The sequence below is a fragment of the Rhinoraja longicauda genome, chromosome 26 (genome assembly GCF_053455715.1).
Source record: "Rhinoraja longicauda isolate Sanriku21f chromosome 26, sRhiLon1.1, whole genome shotgun sequence".
Taxonomy (NCBI): Eukaryota; Metazoa; Chordata; class Chondrichthyes; order Rajiformes; family Arhynchobatidae; genus Rhinoraja; species Rhinoraja longicauda.
The window spans coordinates 6,353,591-6,375,227 of record NC_135978.1 but is presented as its reverse complement, the minus strand read 5'-3'; the positions used below and the strand labels follow the sequence as shown (position 1 = coordinate 6,375,227).

Here is a 21,637-nt window from a genome sequence, read left to right as displayed (position 1 = left end):
CCACCGTAATCATGTATTGTCTTTTCACTGACTGGTTAGCACGCAACAAACGCTTTACGCTGTACCTCAGTACACGTGACAATGAACTAAACTAAACATTCGTGACTGTGTAGGAAGGAACTGCAGGTGCTGGTTTAAGCCGAAGATAAACACAAAAAGCTGGAGTAACTCAGCGGGACAGGCAGCATCTCTGGAGAGAAGGAATGGGGGATGTTTCGGCTCGAGTCTGAAGAAGGGTCTCGACACAGAACGTCACCCATTCCTTCTCTCCAGAGATGCTGCCTGTCCCGCTGAGTTACTCCAGCTTTTTGTGTCTGAATATTTCTGACTATTCTGCATATGGTTTAAGATTGTAGTTGAAATATATTTGCCAGGATTTCAATGTGGAAGCATATCTGCTGGTAATTTCAATGAGCAGAGTGAATGATGGAAGATGCTGAGAAGTAACTCTGGAGAAGGAGGAGATCTCCACACAGATCCTTCGGAAACCCAAAGAACTGCCAAAGGAAAAGATTTCTGAATGGTGACTCAATGAACCTTGTCAATAATAACCTAGTAATCTAGACTATGGATGGCACAGTGGCCAAGCTAATGCAGCTGCAGTCTCATTGCTCCACAGATCCAGCTTCAGTCCTGACCTCTGGTGCTGTCTGTGTACAGTTTAACATTCTCCCCATGGCCGTGTGGGCTTTCTCTGGGTGCTCTGGCCTCCTTCCACATCCCGCAGGCTTGCGTTATGGAATCATCTGTGTTACAAAGCCTAATCCATCCATTGTGAGCAGGAGCACACCTTCACGTCCATTGCCGTTAGATTTATTAGAAGTAACTCTTGAGTGAAAGCCTTTCAATTCATCATTGCGTAAAGAGCAATGAGTTTAATTTGCTTTGTAAGATTGCGCTTTGTTGCAGAATGAGGCAGGGACTATTGCAACGTTTAAGAAACAGTTGGACAGGTACATGGATGGGGCAGGTTTGGAGGGATATGGGCCAAATGCAGGCAGGTGGGGTGAGTTTGGCTGGGACATGTTGGCCGGTGTGGGCAAGTTGGGCCGAAGGGCCTGTTTCTACTAATGAGCAAGCATGATAAGCAAATTGGATGCTTGAGTTAGTCTTGAGTAGGATTGAAACCCTTGAAACACAACAGATGCCCATGTTTCTGGAACATTATGGCAGCTAATGTATTTTGAATAACCCTGAAGGAAATGCCATTGTGATCCAAGATGGCGCCCAAGCCAGACGGTTCTTTGTGTGCTGGTCACCGAAGTGGATCTGCAGTCACGCTTTACATACACTCAACTCTTTTAAACCTCTGCTCCAACAACAGCGTTTCTTACTTTATTGACGTTATGCCCTTTATCATGTAGACATCGTAGACGGCTCGATTGTAATAAAGTATTGTCTTTCCGCTGATCGGTTGGCATGCAAAAGCTTTTCACTGTACCTCGGTGACAATAAACTAAACTAAACTAATGTTGTGTGTTGATAGCCAGTAATCCAACACTTTGACATCTTGGTCTAACAGCTGTCAAAGTCTTTCACTTTTTTCATTGAATTGTTGCATTTTTCCTGCAATGAAAACCCACTCAGCTCATTGACTCTGAGTTAGCTTTCAGAAGAGAAATCACATCAACATCACTCCCATGCTCTGTCCCCACAGTCTTCTCAAGCAATAATCTGTATCCAAAACTCCTGCCAACAATGAATAATCGTAGCTGGTCTCCGCTCAAAATCCTCATTGCCTCTTTTGGCAACATATTAAATCTGTATACCCTTGGTGTTTTACCCTTGGTAATTTATTACATCGAAACCACCTCTATCAAATCTCCACTCAACCTTATTTTCCAAACAACATTTGGCATAAAGTTCCTCTGAATGGTAAACACAGTTATGGGACAGGGAGTTACCTGATCCCCACACATTTTGGAACGCAGAATGCTCAGGAGCACCAAATGAAACAGCTCTCCCACACTTGAACCTCTTTCAGCATCAGCATCAATCTCAGGCTGCTGTTCCTGTGATGTGTGACACTAGGCAAAGGATGGGAAATGGCTTCCCACTGAAAGCTATTGTGAACGTAGAGGACAATAGGTTTAAGGTGAAGAGGACATAGGTTTGAGGTGAAGGGGCAAAGATTTAATGGGAATCTGAGGGGTAAGGTTTTCACACACAAACCAACCTCCCTTCCATTGACTCCATTTATACTTCACGCTGAAGAAATTTGATGTCTGCAAAAGACTTTGACAGCCAACAAAGCTCTGGCTTAGTTGCTTGTCAAACACAGCAAAAATCAGTTAATAATGATCAGAAACATTCAAAATCAATTTGAAATATTCAAGCCATGAAATAAATTTCAAATAATCAAAAATTTAAGAAAGTTAAAAGAAAAATGCTTAAATAGACTTTAAAATATATATATGCATTTAAACACAATATTTATAAAAACCCAACATAAACAGTTTTGTTTCTTTAGCCGCCCCTCGGCTTTGAAGCAAAGGGAAGTTCCTAGTGCCATCCAAGTCCACACCAATCTATTAGCACCAATTTCATGCGTTCCAAATTTGTTTATTAATCCCGTCTGGGAGACAACCGTCTCATAGAAACATAGAAATTAGGTGCAGGAGTAGGCCATTCGGCCCTTCGAGCCTGCACCGCCATTCAATATGATCATGGCTGATCATCCAACTCAGTATCCCGTACCTGCCTTCTCTCCATACCCCCTGATCCCTTAAGCCACATGGGCCACATCTAACTCCCTCTTAAATATAGCCAATGAACTGGCCTCAACTACCTTCTGTGGCAGAGAATTCCACAGATTCACCACTCTCTGTGTGAAAAATAGCTTTCTCATCTCGGTCCGAAAAGACTTCCCCCTTATCATTAAACTGTGACCCCTTGTTCTGGACTTCCCCAACATCGGGAACAATCTTCCTGCATCTAGCCTGTCCAACCCCTTAAGAATGTTGTAAGTTTCTATAAGATCCCCCCTCAATCTTCTAAATTCCAGCGAGTACAAGCCGAGTCTATCCAGTCTTTCTTCATATGAAAGTCCTGCCATCCCAGGAATCAATCTGGTGAACCTTCTCTGTACTCCCTCTGTGGCAAGAATGTCTTTCCTCAGCCGTCCCGAGGGCAGCGTGCGCTGGTAGTCAGGCTCCGGTGGTGCAGGAAGGATCTGACTGGGAGGGCTCCCCTCACCGCCAGCCAGCCAAGGAAGAACTTTTTCAGTCAGAGAGTGGTGAAGGTGTGGAATTCTCTGCCTCAGAAGGCAGTGGAGGCCAGTTCGTTGGATGCTTTCAAGAGAGAGCTGGATAGAGCTCTTAAGGATAGCGGAGTGAGGGGGTATGGGGAGAAGGCAGGAACGGGGTACTGATTGAGAGTGATCAGCCATGATCGCATTGAATGGCGGTGCTGGCTCGAAGGGCTGAATGGCCTACTCCTGCACCTATTGTCTATTGTCTATCTATTGGTGCTTGTTGGTGAGTTCTGGTGTTGAGGCTTTTTGCCAGACAAGCTGGGCAGTCTGCTCTGGGAACCACGCCACAGGATCCATGGAGTCATCCCCCTGCAGTGCTGCAGGATGTTCCGTGCTGACCACTGCCCGATGCACTTGTGGTCAAAGGTGTTGGCCCAGAAGAACCTTTCCACCAACGACAGATGGCGTGGCATACCCCTCAAAATAAAGGCAGGGATTCCACGCCAGTGAGCCACATGAGTGGCAAGAGTGGGGGTAATTTTGTGTAATTGGTGTATTGAATATCTGTATTGAATGTGTAAGAAAATAACTGCAGATGCTGGTACAAATCGAAGGTATTTATTCACAAAATGCTGGAGTAACTCAGCAGGTCAGGCAGCATCTCAGGAGAGAAGGAATGGGCGACGTTTCGGGTCGAGACCCTTCTTCAGAATCTGTATTGAATGTATGTATAGCCTCCGAGAACTCCGGATGGAGTTTTGGGAGGAACATGTTTTGCATATATTCATTTCTTGAATAAAGTATTTTTTGATGATTTTTTTTTTTAAATGCCCTCTGGGAGATCTTCCGATGCACTACATCAACTGGCTTGTCCTTACCTGGTCTGACGGTCACAACATCAAAAAACTAAAATGTTTCTCAAAACAAAGTTCCACGAGGAACTCAGCAGGTCAGGCAGCATCTGTGGAGGGAATGGGCAGGCAATGTTTCGTGTCGAGACCCTTCTTCAGACCTCACTGGGAAGACCTTAGGTTCCTCTGTTTCTTCCCTCAGCAGAAACTCAATCAACCAACATTCTCCCCTTGCTCCTCCTGGATAGACTTGTCCTCACCCTCAACAACTTCTCTTTTGACTCCTCTCACCTTTCTGCCATTCCCCCCACAGTTGCTGAGTCGAGTTCCTGCAGCCCTTGCTCAAGATTTTAGCATTTGCAGTTTCTTGTGTCGCCCAAAGTATTTTTCAAACATGATCTCCCCTTGTTGCCAATTACTTCATTAAAGGTTCCAGCATTTCCCCCACCGTGAATGTTGGACTAGTCTGCCGTTCCCTTCTTTATCTTTTTGAATAACAAATAACAGTTGTTAACTTCCGATCCACAGGAATCATTCTAGGATCTATGGAACTTTGTAGACGATGAACAATGTACGCACCATCTCCACAACCCACCCCTGGGCTGCAGATAGTCAGTCCCTGTGGAGTTAAGGCCTTTAATCCCGATAATTAGTCTAAGTCTAACTATTTACCGATGCCAATTGGAGAAAAATCTAAACAGGACATGTGGGGGAAACTTTTTCTGACAGAGGCTGGTGGGTATATGGTAGGTATATGCTGGAGAAATCCACAGTAACAGGTACAAGTGCAAGGTTTAGAAGGCATGTAGCCAGGTACATGGATAGCCAAGGTTTAGTTTAGTTTAGAGATTCAGCACGGGAAAAAGGTCCTTAGGCGCACCAAGTCTGCACCATCCAGTGATCCCCGCACACTAACGCTGTCCTACGCACCAGGGATAAGTTACAATCTTTACCGAAGCCAGCTGACCTACAAAACCTGTACGTCTTTGGAATGTGGGAGGAAACCAAAGGACCCGAGGCAAACCCATGGAGGTCACGGGGAGAACGCTCAAACTCTGCACAGACAGCACCCAGAGACAAGATCCAACCCGGGTCTTTGGCGTTGCAAGGCAATGAATGAATGAATGAACGAATGAATGAATGAATAAGTTTATTGGCCAAGTATGTGCACGTACAAGGAATGTGCCTTGGTGCTCCGCTCACAAATGACAACACAAACACACAGTTAACAATTAAGAATAAAGCATAAACACATCAAAACAATAAGGATACAACATTACGGTCTAAACATGTGGGTGAAAATAAACCAGAGCAAAAAAGAGACTACAGACTTTGGTTATTGACCAACAACTCTACCGTTGTGCCACCAAGGGATATGGGCCAAACATGGGCAAACAGGTCAACGTTGACACACAACGTGGTTGGCAGGGATGAGCTGAGCCAAAGTCCTGCTTTTCTGCTGACAAACGACAAGACTCTATGACTCTATTAATTACATACTGCCCCCCAATTTTGAGTTGAATGAAACGTGCCATTGGAAAGTGATGGGATACATCCATTTTGCTTCCCGGTTTTCCCATATGTTTGGAGGTCGACTATGGCGTTGCTGACACGATAGTTACATCTGACACAATGGTGAGCTTTACTCAGTACCTGTAGATGTCAGCATATCCTGGCTACATTGTCCATGACTATCCATCTTGTCTGGTGTGCGGTAGGGAAGTCCAATCGGAAAACTGCTCCCCACAATTTATTTTTCACTTCTTTTTGTGCTAAAGCTAAAGTGCAATTTAAATTCAGAACCAGGCAGCATGGTGGCACAGCGGTAGAGCTGCTGCCTTACAGCGCCAGATACCCGGGTTGGATCCTGACCTCGCCTGCTTGTCCGTACCGAGTTTGTACGTTCTCCCCGTGGCCTGCGTGGTTGTACGTTCTCCCTACAACCGCATGGGTTTCTCCGGTTTCCTCCCACACTCCAAAGATGGACAGGTTTGTAGATAAACTGTCCCGAGTTTGTGTAGGTTATGTTCACTGGTCAGCGTGGATTTGTTGGGCTGAAGTGTCTGTTTCCACGCTGCATCTCTAAAATCAAAAGTCAACTAGAAAGGAGCTGCAGATGCTGGTTTAGACCGAAGACAGACACAAAATGCTGGAGTAACACAGCGGGTCAGGCAGCATCTCTGGAGGAAAAGGATAGGTGACGTTTCGGATCAGGACCCTTCTTTTTTTTGGACTGATTGTAGGCTACAAACCAGTCTGAAGAAGGGTCCTGCTCCTACCCACAGGTTCTCCAGAGATGCTGCCTGACCCGCTGTGTTACTCCAGCATTTTGTGTCCATCGTTAATGAACTACTGCCTATCCTTCTGCTGCAATTATTGACAAAAGGAACCGCAGATGCTGGAATCGGGAGCAAAACACAAAGTGCTGGAGGAACACAGCGGGTCAGGCAGCATCTCTGGAGAATGTGGGTAGGTGCAGGACCCTTCTTCAGACTGGAACCTGCCTGACCGGCTGAATTCACCCCCGATGGTGTGAGTTTTGTTCTTGTAAACTGTCGTCAGATGTACAGCTGCAGTGTGAAAGCATCATTCATCGTACGGTACGCCACCGTGCCATTTGTTCGTCTACCCGAACAAGCCATCCTGTAATCCGAGTTAAACTCTCAATTAGGTACCAATTTCGACTGCATTACAGGCAATTGTGTGCAGTCAGCCTGCCCACTAAAAATAGTCCAAAGCATTACAAAAGCTCTCCGTCAACAAGTGAAAGCAGATTTTCATCTGTGATTCCAAGTGGATTTACAGTGCATTTCATATCTTGGTGATGGATAAGATTAATCTCTACTCTCCCACTCGATGCAGCTGAGAACGCGACTGGTTTTAAACCATAACCTTACCTTACTGGCGCCCGGGAGCAAATGCAATTTGACGTATGGATCAGCAAGCCCATTGTGGTCCATCGCCTTGAGGCCCTTTCGAGAAAGAAGTGAGAATACATTGACATTATTGATGGCCGATTAATGCACCACATTTGTCTATGAATACCTATTGACCCCAGAACAATTGCTCCACTTACACTGTTGCCATTGCTTAACAGATGTGCCCGACTGTGCGGTTCTTAGCAACCGAGCTTGGAGAAAACACAGAACACGTGGACACAAAAAGCTGGAGTAACTCAGCGGGACAGGCAGCATCTCTGGAGAGAAGGAGTGGGTGACGTTTCGGGGCGAGACCCTTCTCCAGACTGGGCAGAACACTCGAAAATGGGGACAGCACCGACCGATACTATCCCTGTTATCCCTGTTCAGCACAGAGACAAGAGCTCATTGAAGTGCTATGTTAGATGAAGAAGGGTGTCGACCCGAAACATCACCCATTCCTTCTCTCCAGAGATGCTGCCTGTCCCGCTGAGTTACTCCAGCATTTTGGATCTATTTTCTGTTTAAACCGGCATCCGCAGTTCCTTCCTACACAACTTTTTTTTTTTTTTTTTTCTTCTTTTTTTTTTCTCAATAGGTGCAGGAGGAGGCCATTCGGCCCTTCGAGCCAGCACCGCCATTCAATGTGATCATGGCTGATCATTCTCAATCAGTATCCCGTTCCTGCCTTCTCCCCATACCCCCTGACTCCGCTATCCTTAAGAGCTCTATCTAGCCTAGCTCTCTCTTGAATGTATTCAGAGAATTGGCCTCCACTGCCCTCTGAGGCAGAGAATTCCACAGATTCACAACTCTCTGATTGAAAAAGTTTTTCCTCATCTCAGTTCTAAATGGCCTACCCCTTATTCTTAAACTTAATCATGGGAATTGCAATTAAGTGGATTGCAGGCCACTAGTCGATTCATATCTGGTAAAATATGTCGATTCATATCTGGTATTTGGAGCACCCAAATACCACATTCAGATAAAGGACTTTGGGGAGAAAGAACATGGGAATAGTGATACAATGTCGGAATGAACTGCAGATGCTGGTTTACACTGAAAATAGACGCAAAAAGCTGGAGTAACTCAGCGGGACCAGGCAGCATTTCTGGAGGGTGACGTTTTGGGTCGAGACCCTTCTTCAGACCTTCAATAATGTAATAAGGCTCGTTTGAAGTCCTAAACGTTTGAATTCCATAATTTATATTGGCAGATTTCCAGAAACGTAATTAAACATAAAAAACAGATTTTAATGCTTATTATGAAAGGATTATTAGCGCATTTCACATGAAGAAACCTAATTGCACAATTTAACAGAAACAAAAAAACACAATCATGAATATCACATTCTGGGGCAACCAAAATCTGGTAACAAAAACACTGGTTAGAAGTAACGTTCAAAGTCATTGTTATCAATACCCGTATTTGAACCAGACTGTGGCGTCAAAAGCCTCACAGTTACTAGTTGTAGGGCCTGCAGTGGGTGCCGGAGGTTGGTCAAGGACATGCTTCCGAGAGCAAAGAGGGACCCTTTTTTTTGGTGCGGGGGGGGGGGGGGGCTACAGAGAACATAGAAACATAGAAAATAGGTGCAGGAGTAGGCCATTCGGCCCTTCGAGCCTGTACTCACCGCCATTCAATATGATCATGGCTGATCATCCAGCTCAGTAACCTGTACCTGCCTTCTGTCCATACCCCCTGATCCCTTTAGCCACAAGGGCCACATCTAACTCCCTCTTAAATATAGCCAATGAACTGGCCTCAACTACCTTCTGTGGCAGAGAATTCCACAGATTCACCACTCTCTCTGTGTGAAGAAATGTTTTCTCATCTCGGTCCTAAAAGACTTCCCCCTTATCCTTAAGCTGTGACCCCTAGTTCTGGACTTGCCCAACATCGGGAACAATCTTCCCGCATCTAGCCTGTCCAACCCCTTAAGAATTTTATAGAACGAAGAATGGCCTGGCGTAATGGGGGCCACCAAGGACAAAGAGGGACCATTGGGACTACATTGAAGAGTAACTTTGTCAGCGCCCTTCATGTGGCGACTCTTTGAATACTTTGTGTACGGTGTGCAAAACAAAAGAATTTCACTGTAACATGTGACAATAAAGTGTGAATCAATTAATTGTGGATCACCAATCAGATACTTGTTTTGGTGAAATTCTCCAACGGATACAGTAGATGAGGTTAGAGGAGGTGCAAGTGAACCTCTGCCTAACCTGAAAGGACTGTCGGGGTCCCCGGACAGAGTCGAGGGAGGAGGTGCAGGAACAGGTGTTGCATCTTCTGCGGTGGTAGGGGAAGGTACCTGAGGAAGGGGTTGGTTTGGGTGGGCAGGGATGAGTTAACCAGGGAGTTGCGGAGGGAACGGTCCCTGCGGAAGGCAGAAAGGGATGGAGGAAAATGTGGCTAGTGGTGGGATCCCTTTTGGAATCCCTTTTATTGACTCCAGTTATACCTCACGCAGCCTCGGCAAGGCCAGCAGCGCCATCAAGGACCAGTCGCACCCTGGCCACTCCCTCTTCTCCCCTCTCCCATCAGGCTAAAGGTATAGAAGTGTGAAAACGCACAGCTCCAGTTCTTCCCAGCTGTTATCAGGCAACTGAACCATCCTACCGCAACCAGAGAGCAGTGCTGAACTACTATCTACCTCATTGGTGGCACTCGGTCAATCCTTGATCAGACTTTGTTGGCTTTCCTTGCACAAAACGTTATAAAACAGTTTAAGAATAAGGGGTCGGCCATTTAGAGCGGAGATGAGGAAAAACTTTTTCAGTCAGAGAGTTGTGAATCTGTGGAATTCTCTGCCTCAGAGGGCAGTGGAGGCCAATTCTCTGAATGCATTCAAGAGAGAGCTGGATAGAGCTCTTAAGGATAGCAGAGTCAGGGGGTATGGGGAGAAGGCAGGAACGGGGTACTGATTGAGAATGATCAGCCATGATCACATTGAATGGCGGTGCTGGCTCGAATGGCTGCATGGCCTCCTCCTGCACCTATTGTCTATTGTCTATTCCCTTATCATGTATCTGTACACTGCAAGTGTACAGCTCGATGGCAATCATGTATTGTCTTTCTGCTGACTGCTTACAACGCAACAAAAGCTTTTCACTGTACCTCGGTACATGTGACAAAACTAAACAGAGAAGTGAAATTTCTTGCGGAATTGGATGGTGCATGGGCCCTTAGGTTAAAAACTGGATTCTGCTCAACTCTGTTGGTGGTCAGCTCACATGTGAAGCATCTCAATTTTGGAATCATTTAATGAAGCTGCCAATGCTCACGAAAGGGACAGGGATCAAGAACTCAAGGATGAGAAGATTGGGGGAAATGACAACAACTAAAGAAGAATGATGAGGAGCTGAAGATTTCTCTAAACGTGTAGGAAGGAACTACAGATGCTGGTTTAAACCGAAGATAGACACAAAATGCTGGAGTAACTCAGCGGGACAGGCAGCAAGCATCTCTGGAGAGAAGGAATGGGTGACGTTTCGGGTCGGTCTGAAAAAGTCTTTTGATCAGTCTGAAGAAGGGTCTCAACCCGAAATGTCACCCATTCCTTCTCTCCAGAGGTGCTGCCTGACCTGCTGAGTTACTCCAGCATTTTGTGTCTATCTAAGATTTGTCTAAAAGCAGACAGATCTGAAGGTCATTTCAATCAATAAATGCCAATAACCATACCAGCCCTGAAAATCACGATTTTCTTTTGAAGACAAGACATTTTTAACGTATTCCAATTCAATCGCGGCTACAAAATAAATGCCATCAATTCTCATTCTGAATAATCAAGAGTAACAGTCTGTGTATGCCAGGAGAATGTAGAAGATGAAATTACATTATCAACACCATGGGTGCAATGATTAAACAGTTTAGATTTGATTAATGATGGCCCACATTATATTATCACATTGCTGATTCGATCATTTGGGATCTTCCCTGATTGTATTTGCCTTGTTTAACTAACAACATAGTTCAAGTCACCTTGCGATGTATGGCCCAGGGTGGCTAATATGCAGCTGTGGAACTATTGTATTAACTATTGTACTGATACCGTAACATTATTGTGGAAGGAAATGCTAAATGATGCAACATTTCCATGGCACTGATAAAGTACAAATATATACGTAAGGGCGGCACGGTGGCGCAGCGGTAGAGTTGCCGCCAGACACGCAAAGACCCGGGTTCAATCCGCTGTTCCAGGTGTGGACTCCTGCGTATCGGCGAGACCAAGCGCAGGCTCGGTCGGCCATCGTTTCGCTGAACACCTCCGCTCGGTCCGCCTAAACCTACCTGATCTCCCGGTTGCTCAACACTCTAACTCCCCCTCCCACTCCCACACTAGCCTTTCTGTCCTGGGCCTCCTCCACTGTCAGAGTGAGGCCCAGCGCAAATTGGAGGAAGAGCACCTCATATTTCGCTTGGGTAGTTTACACACCCCAGCGGTATGAACATTGACTTCTCTAACTTCAAGTAGCCCTTGCTTTCCCTCTCTCTCCATCCCCTCCCCCTTCCCAGTTCTCCCACCAGTCTTACTGTCTCCGACTACATTTTATCTCTGCACCGCCCACTCCTCTGACATCAGTCGGAAGAAGGGTCTCGATTCGAAACGCCACCCATTCCTTCTCTGCAGAGATGCTGCCTGTCCCTCTGAGTTACTCCATCATTTTGTGTCTACCTTCAATTTAAACCAGCATCTGCAGTTTTTCCCTACACAGGTTTGTAGGTTAATTAGTTTCTGTTAATTGCTTCTAGTGTGAAGGATGCAAAGCTGGGATAACATAGAACTAGTGTATGGGTGATTGATGGTCGACATGGCCGATGTGCCTGTTTCCACGCTGTATTTCTAAACTCTAAACAGTGGCAAACATACAGTTTGTACTATTGACGTCATTGCAGTTCGCCAATGTCTCAGGCACAGTTGGATTGCAATTTGATTTTTATACCTTTTGCCTTCCCCATTATGGAAGATGGCATCCAGCCAAAGCAAACGTAAAATGCACCACATTGCACCAGATCACATCACGTACAGATCATAAGGTCATATGTGGTAGGAGCAAAATTAGGCCAAGTCTACTCCGCCATTCAATCATGGCTGATCTATCTCTCCCTCCTAACCCCATTCTCCTGCCTTCTCCCCATAACCTCTGACACCCGTACTGATCAAGAATCTATCTATCTCTGCCTTAAATATATCCACTGACTTGGCCTCCACAACCTTCTGTGGCAAAGAATTCCGCAGATTCACCACCCTCTGACTAAAGAAATTCCTCCACATCTCCTTCCTAAAGGAATGTCCTTTAATTCTGAGGCTCTGACCTCTGGTCCTAGATGCTCCTACTAGTGGAAACATCCTCTCCACATCCACTCTATCCAAGCCTTTCACTATTCTGTACGTTTCAATGAGGCTCCCCCTCATTCTTCTAAACTCCAGGCCCATTGCCGACAAACGCTCATCACGGGTTAACGCACTCATTCCTGGATTGCCCCCTTGTTTGATGCCAATCGTGTTTGATATCTGTCTGAAATCTGTTGTCAAGCTGGACAGGGTGCAGAGATTTACGAGGATGTTGCTAGGACTCGAGGACGTGAGCTATAGGGAGAGGTTGAGCAGGGTAGGACTCTATTCCTTGGAGCGTAGGATGATGAGGGGTGATTTTATAGCGGTGGATAAAATCATGAGAGGAATAGATCAGGTAAACACACAGAGTCTCTTGTCCAGAATGGGGGGAAATCAAGAACCAGAGGACATATGTTTAAGGTGGGGGGAAGGGAAAGATTTAATAGGAACCTGAGGGGCAAAATATGTTGTGCTGTTACTTGAAAGGACATCAACTTAAAACCCAATCAGCTTTTTGACTATTTCAATACAATGTAATCCACCAGCAAGTAAACAGGACGTGACAAATTCCCCATAAATGCTGTTCAAAACAACGACCGGGCGGCACGGTGGCGCAGCAGTAGAGTTGCTGCCTTACAGCGCCAGAGACCTGTGTTCAATCCTGACTACGGGTGCTGTCTGTGTGGAGTTTGTACGTTCTCCCCGTGTGTTTTCTCTGAGTTCTTCGGTTTCCTCCCACTCTCCAAAGCCGTCTAGGTTTGCAGGTTAATTGGCTTGGCATAAATGCTTAAATGTAAAATTGTCCCTAGTGTTAGTGTGCGGGGATCGCTGGTCGGTGCGGACTCGGTGGGCCGAAGGGCCTGTTTCTGCGCTGTATCTCTAAACTAAACTAAATTAGAAAACCCACTTGGTTGCAAGAAGGACATGCAAACTCCCCACAAGCAGCACCCGAGGTTCGATTTGTACCTGGCTTATTTACATGCGTTAATCATTCTTCTTCGGATAAATAGCAGAAGGATGAAAAGATATAAATTATTTTCCTCTTAATATTATTTGAAAAATATATGATTCGATTTATCCGACTGTTAAAATAGCAGTGGTGGTCTTTTGAGCATTGGAAGCAGTTGTCTGCTATGAGTTATCAATGGTGATTGCTGATCTTAACAGAGGTAGTTTGGAACACACAGCAGTTTGATTATCGCCGACAAAGATTAAAAGCCACACTCATGTTTTGGTGAGACTGCCAATCAGGATTCAGTCCGGGCTTTCGTTTTAATGACACTGCCTCTCACATATCCCCTCTGAAACTATAAAAAATTAATGTCTCCGTTCCAGATAATTAACTACACGCAGCAATAATTCATCTGATCTGAGACCTGTTATTGGATTGGCATGGGGTCGAGGGTAGAGGAAATAATGAACTGGAGGCTGTGTGGCACATGTGCACTGTGCATCTACTTGTGATTATTGTCGGCGTATGTTACTAAATAAATTAACATGTCGGAGCTGTAGTTACATCCTATGAAGTCGGATATTCCTCCAGAAGGCGTTAAGTCCGAGATGCACAGAGTAGGTGAATCGATGACCAGAGGACATAGGTTTAAGGTGGGTGGGAAAGATTTAATAGGAATCTGAGGGGTAACTTTTTTACACATCCACAAAAGTGTTAATCAAAAGAAATACCTCCACAAAAGAGTTAACTAAAAGGAATGTCTCTATTTAAATGGTCCATCGGTGCTCATGAATTCATTGCTGTTTTTAAACGTATCCATCGGTTGCAAATTGCTGATTTATACGTGCGTGGAGTGGCTTGCAATGAATTCTAGTCCGTATAAAAGGCTGCCTCTGCAGCAAATTAGTCATATGTTTCAGGAAGAGAAAATTTAGGAACAAACTATTATGATTGCATTAGTCATCGGCATTGTTGCTTTGCAGAGAGGTTTACGGAAAGCAAAATAAATCCATGCGAAATTGAGATGAAAATAAATTTGCGTTATCTTAGGTATGCAGGAACGAAACCCATCCTGTGCACAGAGAAATACATACCAGCCTATTTATCCACAAAATGCTGGAGTAACTCAGCAGGTCAGGCAGCATCTCACGAGAGAAGGAATGGGTGACGTTTCGGGTTGAGACCCTTCCAAGGGTCTCGACCCGAAACGTCACCCATTCCTTCTCTCCAGAGATGCAGCCTGACCTGCTGAGTTACTCCAGCATTTTGTGAATAAATACCTTCGACTTGTACCAGCATCTGCAGTTATTTTCTTACAATACATACCAGCCTGGACAATGTAAGGCATCGCTGGTCTGCCATTTTTATAATGGATCTCCTTTAAAGTTCTCCTTTGAGAGAAAATTGCACTTCTGTCCAAATCTGGGCAGGCTATTAACACAACAGCCCTTTTCACCAACAACTGGATTTAGCCCAAGTCAAAAATCATATCCAAAATGGCCAGGTAAGCACGTCAATAGATATTTTTAAGGCAGAGGTGGATAGGTTCTTGATTAGTACTGGTATCAGGGGTTATGGGGGAAAAGGCAGGAGAATGAGGTTAGGATGGAGAGATAGATCGGCCATGATTGAATGGCAGAGTAGACTTGATGGGCCGAACGGCCTTCTCCTGCTCCGACCACCTGGGAACATGTGTATTTTGAATGCAGGCAAGAGGTATTGTGTGAATCAAATAAGTAATATGCCACAAACCGCTGTGAATTTATATCGTAGTCATGGGACCTTTCAACATGATTGCCTTTTTGCAACCACTCTCTGAACAATCACAAGTTTATTAAATTAGCCGAATAAAACCTGTGCTGACAAAAATATCGCAGATATTCATTCTGCCAACAACGCGAAGGTATTATGGGATTTGCTGTACTTTATGAGTAGTATTAGCAGCATTAATCCTGGAAAGAGATTACACGTTTTGAGTTTAATTCACACAGTGTAACCTGGAGGCCCGGAATTGGATTTATGATTCTTGCCTTTGGAAAGTGTGATGTTGGCGCAACAGTTAAATTACTGGCGAAACACAAAGTGCTGGAAGAACTCAGTGGGTCAGGCGGTATGTGTGGAGCGAATGGAAGGACCATGTTTCGAGTCGGGACCCTTCTTCAGACTGAGAGGAGTCGGTGGGGGGTGGGGGGGGGGGGAGAGATGATTCTGGAAAAGAGACGTGGGGGTGGGACGAAGCCTGGCAAGCGATAGGTGGAAACAGTTGGGGAGAGGGAGGTTCTTAATTGATGGAATAAGCGTCAAAAGCTCGAGGCGAAAAGGAGACAAAGTGGTGTCAGATTAGCAGAGAAGCGGAGGAGTGGAATGAAGAGTTTGAGTGAAGAATATGGACAGTTATAGACTGGATAGGAGAGGGGAAAGACGGGGGATAAAAGGGAGATGGGGGGCTTGTGAATGGGAGATGAATGCACGGAGGGGAAAGGAGTAGGGTAACTGGGAGGGGTGGGTGAAATGGGTAGAGAGCAGGGTGGAGACTACTGGAAATTGGAAATTTGAATGTTTATACCTGGGGTAGCACAGCGGTAGAGTTGAGTTTACTGATACAGCGCGGAAACAAGCCCTTCGGTCCACGCCGACCAGCGATCCCCGTTTATTAACACTATCCTACACCCACTAGGAACAATTTTTTTTACATGTTTTACCAAGCCAATTTAACTACATACCTGTACGTCTTTGGAGTGTGGGAGGAAACCGAAGATCTGGAGAAAACCCACGCAGGTCACGGGGAGAACGTACAAACTCCGTACAAACAGCACCCGTAGTCAGGATCGAACCCGGGCGTCTGGCGCTACATTCGCTGTAAGGCAGCAACTCTACCGCCGCGCTAACGTGCCGGAGACAGCGCCAGAGACCTGGGTTCAAGTACGGGTGCTATCTGTACAGAGTTTGTACATTCTCCCCATGACTCCATGGGTTTTCTCCAGCATCTCTGGTTTCCTCCCACACTCCAAAGACGTACAAGTCTGTAGGTTAATTGGCTTGGTATAATTGTAAATTGTCCTTGCAGTGTGTAGGATAGTATAGGTGTGCGGGGTCGTTGGTCGGCACGGACTCAGTGGGCCGAAGGGCTTGCTTCTGCACTGCATCTCTAAACTAAACTACCATTGGGTTAAATAACTGGCCCAGCAATACAGAGTCGAGACTAAAAATCTAAAAATGCATGGATCTTAATTGAAATTCCTCTCAGTCACCCGAGGACTTTAAAGTTAGTTATCAACCTGCAACCTCCTTAAAAACAAACGTTATCAGCAATGACCTCCAGATTGTTGCACAAACCGATCTAATTTACTAATGGCCTACAGGGGAGGAAATGTACCATCCTTATCTATCTATCTTTGCCATATATATGACTCCACATCCACCCTATGCGCGCTCGGCCATTAAAGTGTCCTTGCAAGATATTCACTTCAAGCGGAATTTGTAGCTGGGAGGTAAATTCTGATCTTGCCACCGATGCCCATATCCTGAAGAATAAATTAGCAAAGAAAAAAGCCCGAACATTGGGCCGCGTTTAAAATCACGCATTTAATCCAAACTCCCACTGTTTATTGCGAAAGGGGAGAATGCAAATTTGAAATTGCAGTATGCTGTGATAAAATGCCATGTATCTGTAGGTGTAGCCACTCCAGATATACTAATAAAATCTAGTGCAGTTGCCCTGATAATCCATCCTGTAAGCCATTGGTTGCTTAATAAATTAGATTTATGTATTTATAATTGGAACTCAAAATCATCAGCTGTAATTTTATCTGGGGAAATTTCAGGAGGAACTGGAGTGGGGCAAACTAAATAGAAGTGTACATCAGAAACATGCGGACATGAGTTTATAGTTGCCACATATGAAGATAACGTGTTACGGACTGTGCATGCAGACAGCCTATATGACCTGCCAGTCAAGCATCTGACCTGCGTAGAAAGGAACTGCAGATGCTGGTTTCAACCGAAGGCAGACACAAAATGGTGGAGTAACTCAGCGGGACAGGCAGCATCTCCGGAGAGAAGGAATGGGTGACCGTTCGGGTCGAGACCCTTCTTCAGACTGAAAGTCACGGGAAAGGGAAACGGGAGATATAGACGATGACGTGGAGAGATATAGAACAACGGATGAAAGATATGCAAAAAAAGTAACGATGATACTGGAAACAGGCCATTGTTAGCAGGGTCTGTCCTGTTAGTCTGACGAATCTGACCTGGGACGAGTGTGGATGGGACATGTTGGCCGGTGTGGGCAAGAAGGGCCGATGGGTTTGTTTCCACTCTCTACTACTCTGTTGGCAGCACTATTATGAGCAAACCTCTGTTAAAAAAATGAGGTTCCCTCATTATGGGTTTATATGACAGAAGAGTGCTGATGTTTTTTTTACAAATAGACATAAGAAAGTGGAATGGAATCAAAATCTTCATTGATTTTCAGAAATTCTGTATCGTTCCCTAATGCACATTCCCAACTGTGCAGCCAAATTCAGCTCGAACTCCATTTACAAGTTTGCAGATAACATTTACAAGTTTGCAGGTGGGCCAGGTCACAAACGATGACGAGACATAGAAACATAGAAAATAGGTGCAGGAGTAGGCCATGTGGCCCTTCGAGCCATTCAATCTCATCATCCAAAATCAGTACCCCGTTCCTGCTTTTTCCCCATATCCCTCGATTCCTTTAACCCGAAGAACTAAATCTAACTCTCTCTTGAAAACACTCTCTTGAGACAGGGGATCGAAGGGAGACAGGGAACCTAGTAACATGGTGAGAGGGCAACAATCTTTTCCTCAATGTCAGCAAGACAAAGGATCCAGATCTCGAAGGCAAGGAGCATGGTAGAGTACATGCTCGAATTAACGTCAATGGTGTCGAAGTGGAAATTGTTGAGAGCTCAATAATAAACCCAATCTTATCCTGGCCTTTATTTTCTCCAGGGGAAGATGCCCCAACATAATGCCAGTGATTATCCTCGGACAGATCAGGATTTCTCAGAGGAGGTCCCAATGCCTAGCAAGGGTGTGGGTTTAAGACCATCTTCTGCCCTGCTGCTTGTGCTACCATTTGCCCTGGTGAACTCTTCCATAGATGTTCCAGCTCTCGGTAAATATGTTTAGCTTAGTTTATGGATACATCACGGAAACAGGCCCTTCGGCCCACCGGGTCCACGCTGACCAGCACACTAGCACCATCCTACACACACTAGGGACAATTTCACATTTCTATCAAGTCGATCAACCTACAAACCTGCCCGTTTTTGGAGTGTGGGAGAAAACTGAAAATCGCGGTGAAAACCCACGCAAGTCACGGGGAGAAAGTACAAACTCCGCGCAGACAGCACCCGTAGTCAGGATGGAACCCGGGTCTCTGGCGCTGTAAGGCAGCAACTCTACCGCTGCACCACCGTGCCGCCCTAAATCTACTAAGCCTCCAGAGGGTAAATGGAATAAAACGGCTGCTGGAAAAAATATATCACTTGATTTAATTGCAAGTTTCAATATTTTAATGTTTTCATCCATGAAACAGTTTTGTTTATTATTGTCTCGTGGACCGAGGTACGGTGAAAAGATTCTTTGTTGCTTGCTATCTAGTCAGCGAAAAGACTATACATCAATATACTAAAACTCTCGTTTGTTTGTTTGTTTGTTTGTTCCTGAACTACAGCCAAAACGGTACACGATAGCGCGACAATTTTAGGCCCACCTTACTCACCGTCGCCCCTTTGGTGCTAATGGAAGAAGTTTCATTGAAATCGGTGTTTTATTTTTAAAGTTATTCACATTTAAAAGTTTAAACCTATCTCCTAGGGAGGGAGGGGGGAGGGAGGGAGGGGGGGAGAGAGGGAGAGAGGGGGTGGAGGGAGGGGGTGGAGGGAGGGGGGAGGGAGGAAGGGGGGGATGATGAGGGGGATGGAGTGGGGGGAGGGGAAGGGAGGAGAAGGGGGAGGGGAGGGGGAGAGGGGGAGGGGGGAGGAGGGGGGGAAGGACAGGGGGGGAGGGTGCTACACCAATGCAGGAGATGTTTGGGCCCAACGGGTCCATTTGGTCTAGTGATTACTATCAAGCCGTCCACAGTACACTGATACAGGATAAAGGGTATGACAAGGTTCAGTGAATAAATCATTTTATTATTTTCCATTTTTAGTTAGTTTCCAGTGACCTTGTAGATCTGTGACTACAAACATTTAATAGCAGTGACAGTTTCGAAGAGCAGAAAGGCCCAGGGGTAGGGCATCACCAGCGGTCAAAATCGTTTCCCCCGCATGCGGCTAGCTGCTTCCAGCGATGTGTGGGAAGCCAAGCTTCCAGCAATAGATTTCATCCAGGATCATGTTAAAAGAAACTGAGAAACCCAAGGGCAGGCAGCCAGCAATCTCAGGGCAGCAGCTAAAACATGCTTTGGAATACCATCTAACATCCTGATGCTGAATGTTATGATCAAGCATGATGTGCCATGGACCATCGTAAAGGCAGTCATATTGCCAATCTCAGTGACAACTATCAGTCCCATTCCAACTGAAGAAGGGTCGAGACCCAAAACATCACCCATTCCTTCTCTCCACAGATGCTTCCTGCCCCTGCTGAGTTACTCCAGCACTTTGTGCCTATCTTCGGTGTAAACCAGCACCTGCAGTTCCTTCCTGCACCCATTCCAACTATTTGTGTCCATGCAATCACAGGGGATGCACCACTCGGCCTTTTATATCTTCCCTTCTTCAAAACTAATATTCTTAATTCAGAAGGATCTTGACCCGAACAGCACCTCCTCCTTTTCTCCAGAGATGCTGCAAGACCCCGAGTTACTCCAGCACTTTGAGTCTGTCTTCTCAATCCAGTGTTCATGATGTGGTCCACTCTACAGCTGAGAAACCAAACACAGCTTTGCAAACCACTTCCATTCAGATCACTTCCAGTAGATTGTCACGTTAACTCTCCATCCAACACCCACTATGATCTCTCTGCCATTAACCTTCCGCACTGAAGTTGCAGTGAAGCCCAATATAATCTCTAGACACCTCACGCCTCTTGAATCTTAACACTGACTTCAATAATTTCAGATAACCAGTCTTTTCAATTTCAGTCACAGTAGCCAGTTCTGATGTCTTTTCATCCAGCTATAACATTAACTCGCTTGTTTCCCCTCTCCATCCGCTGCCTGGACGGCTGAGTATTTCCAACGTTATCTTTCATTTCAGATGACATTGCGCTGCTGTGCTCAGCATTACACAGTTCCCCACATTCCCCTCTCCAATGCCCTCGTTGTTCTCTCTCTACTTCCACTCCTCTAGGCAGATCAGCCTTGGTTATCAAATGTTCATCACCCTCTTGTATGGCATCAATAGCATCTGTGTCACCTAGAGTCATAGAGTGATACGTGTGGAAACAGGCCCTTCGGCCCAACTTGCCCACACCGGCCAACAATGTCCCAGCTACCCTAGTCCCACTTGCCTGCGCTTGGTTCACATTGACCTGTGACAGATTTGGCCCACACCCTATCACAAATATTCCCTTTGTTCTCCCCACACCTCCCCTTCCTGGCAACTTAAAATATACAGGTTAAAATTCTCTGGTACCCCGCCAACTCCTGTGGCACGACATGCTTTCAATCGGTGGTGCAGATCTGTACTGAGTAACTGATTGTGGCTAAGATCTAAAATCAACTAAAATCTGTGCTAATCGGTGGATAATTAACCTACCAACGAATCTTTTGCAAACTCAGCCAACAGATACAGGGCGGCACAGTGGCGCAGAGGTGGAGTTTTCTACCTTACAGCACCAGAGACCCGGGTTCGATCCTGACTAAGGGGGCTGTGGATACGGAGTTTGTACGTTCTCCTTGTGACCACGTGGGTTTTCTCCGGGTGCACTGGTTTCTTGCCACACCCCAACAACGTACACATTTGTAGGTTAATTGGCTTCAGTAAAGATTATCAATTGTCCCTAGTGTGTAGGATAGTGTTAGTGTACTGGGATCACTGGTCGGCGCAGACTCGGTGGGCCAAAGAGCCTGTTTCCGCGCTATATCTCTAAACAAAACTAAAGGAGAAAAAAAATAATTCGATTGAAGGAATGATGAAAAGAAACAGAAGGACAAGAAAAAATGACGTTTTCATAACATAAAATGTGAGATTTGTTTATAGCATCTACAATATTTAAGTGATTTACTTTCTGAGTTCGAGAGGTTTAACTGTAAACAGTGACCATTGTTGAAGGGTAGTTATACTTTAATTATTGGACATTTAATAGATTTCAGGAAAGACCGGAAAGGATAAGATTGCATTTTGTCATGCAAAATAATGTGTTGTGAACCATCCAGCAACATGGGGCTATTTTCAAATTATTGAA

At 45.4% G+C, this 21,637-nt stretch overlaps 1 protein-coding gene across 1 annotated transcript in view; it reads right to left on the bottom strand.

The window, feature by feature from the left end:
• LOC144606538 (double C2-like domain-containing protein beta) overlaps window positions 1-21,637 on the bottom strand; it is a 231,945-nt gene that overhangs the window by 139,809 nt on the left and 70,499 nt on the right. Inside the window, exon 3 of the mRNA XM_078422791.1 lies at window positions 6,942-7,016. Within this exon, the coding sequence (XP_078278917.1) occupies window positions 6,942-7,016 (75 nt within the window). The remainder of the gene's footprint in view (window positions 1-6,941; window positions 7,017-21,637) is intronic.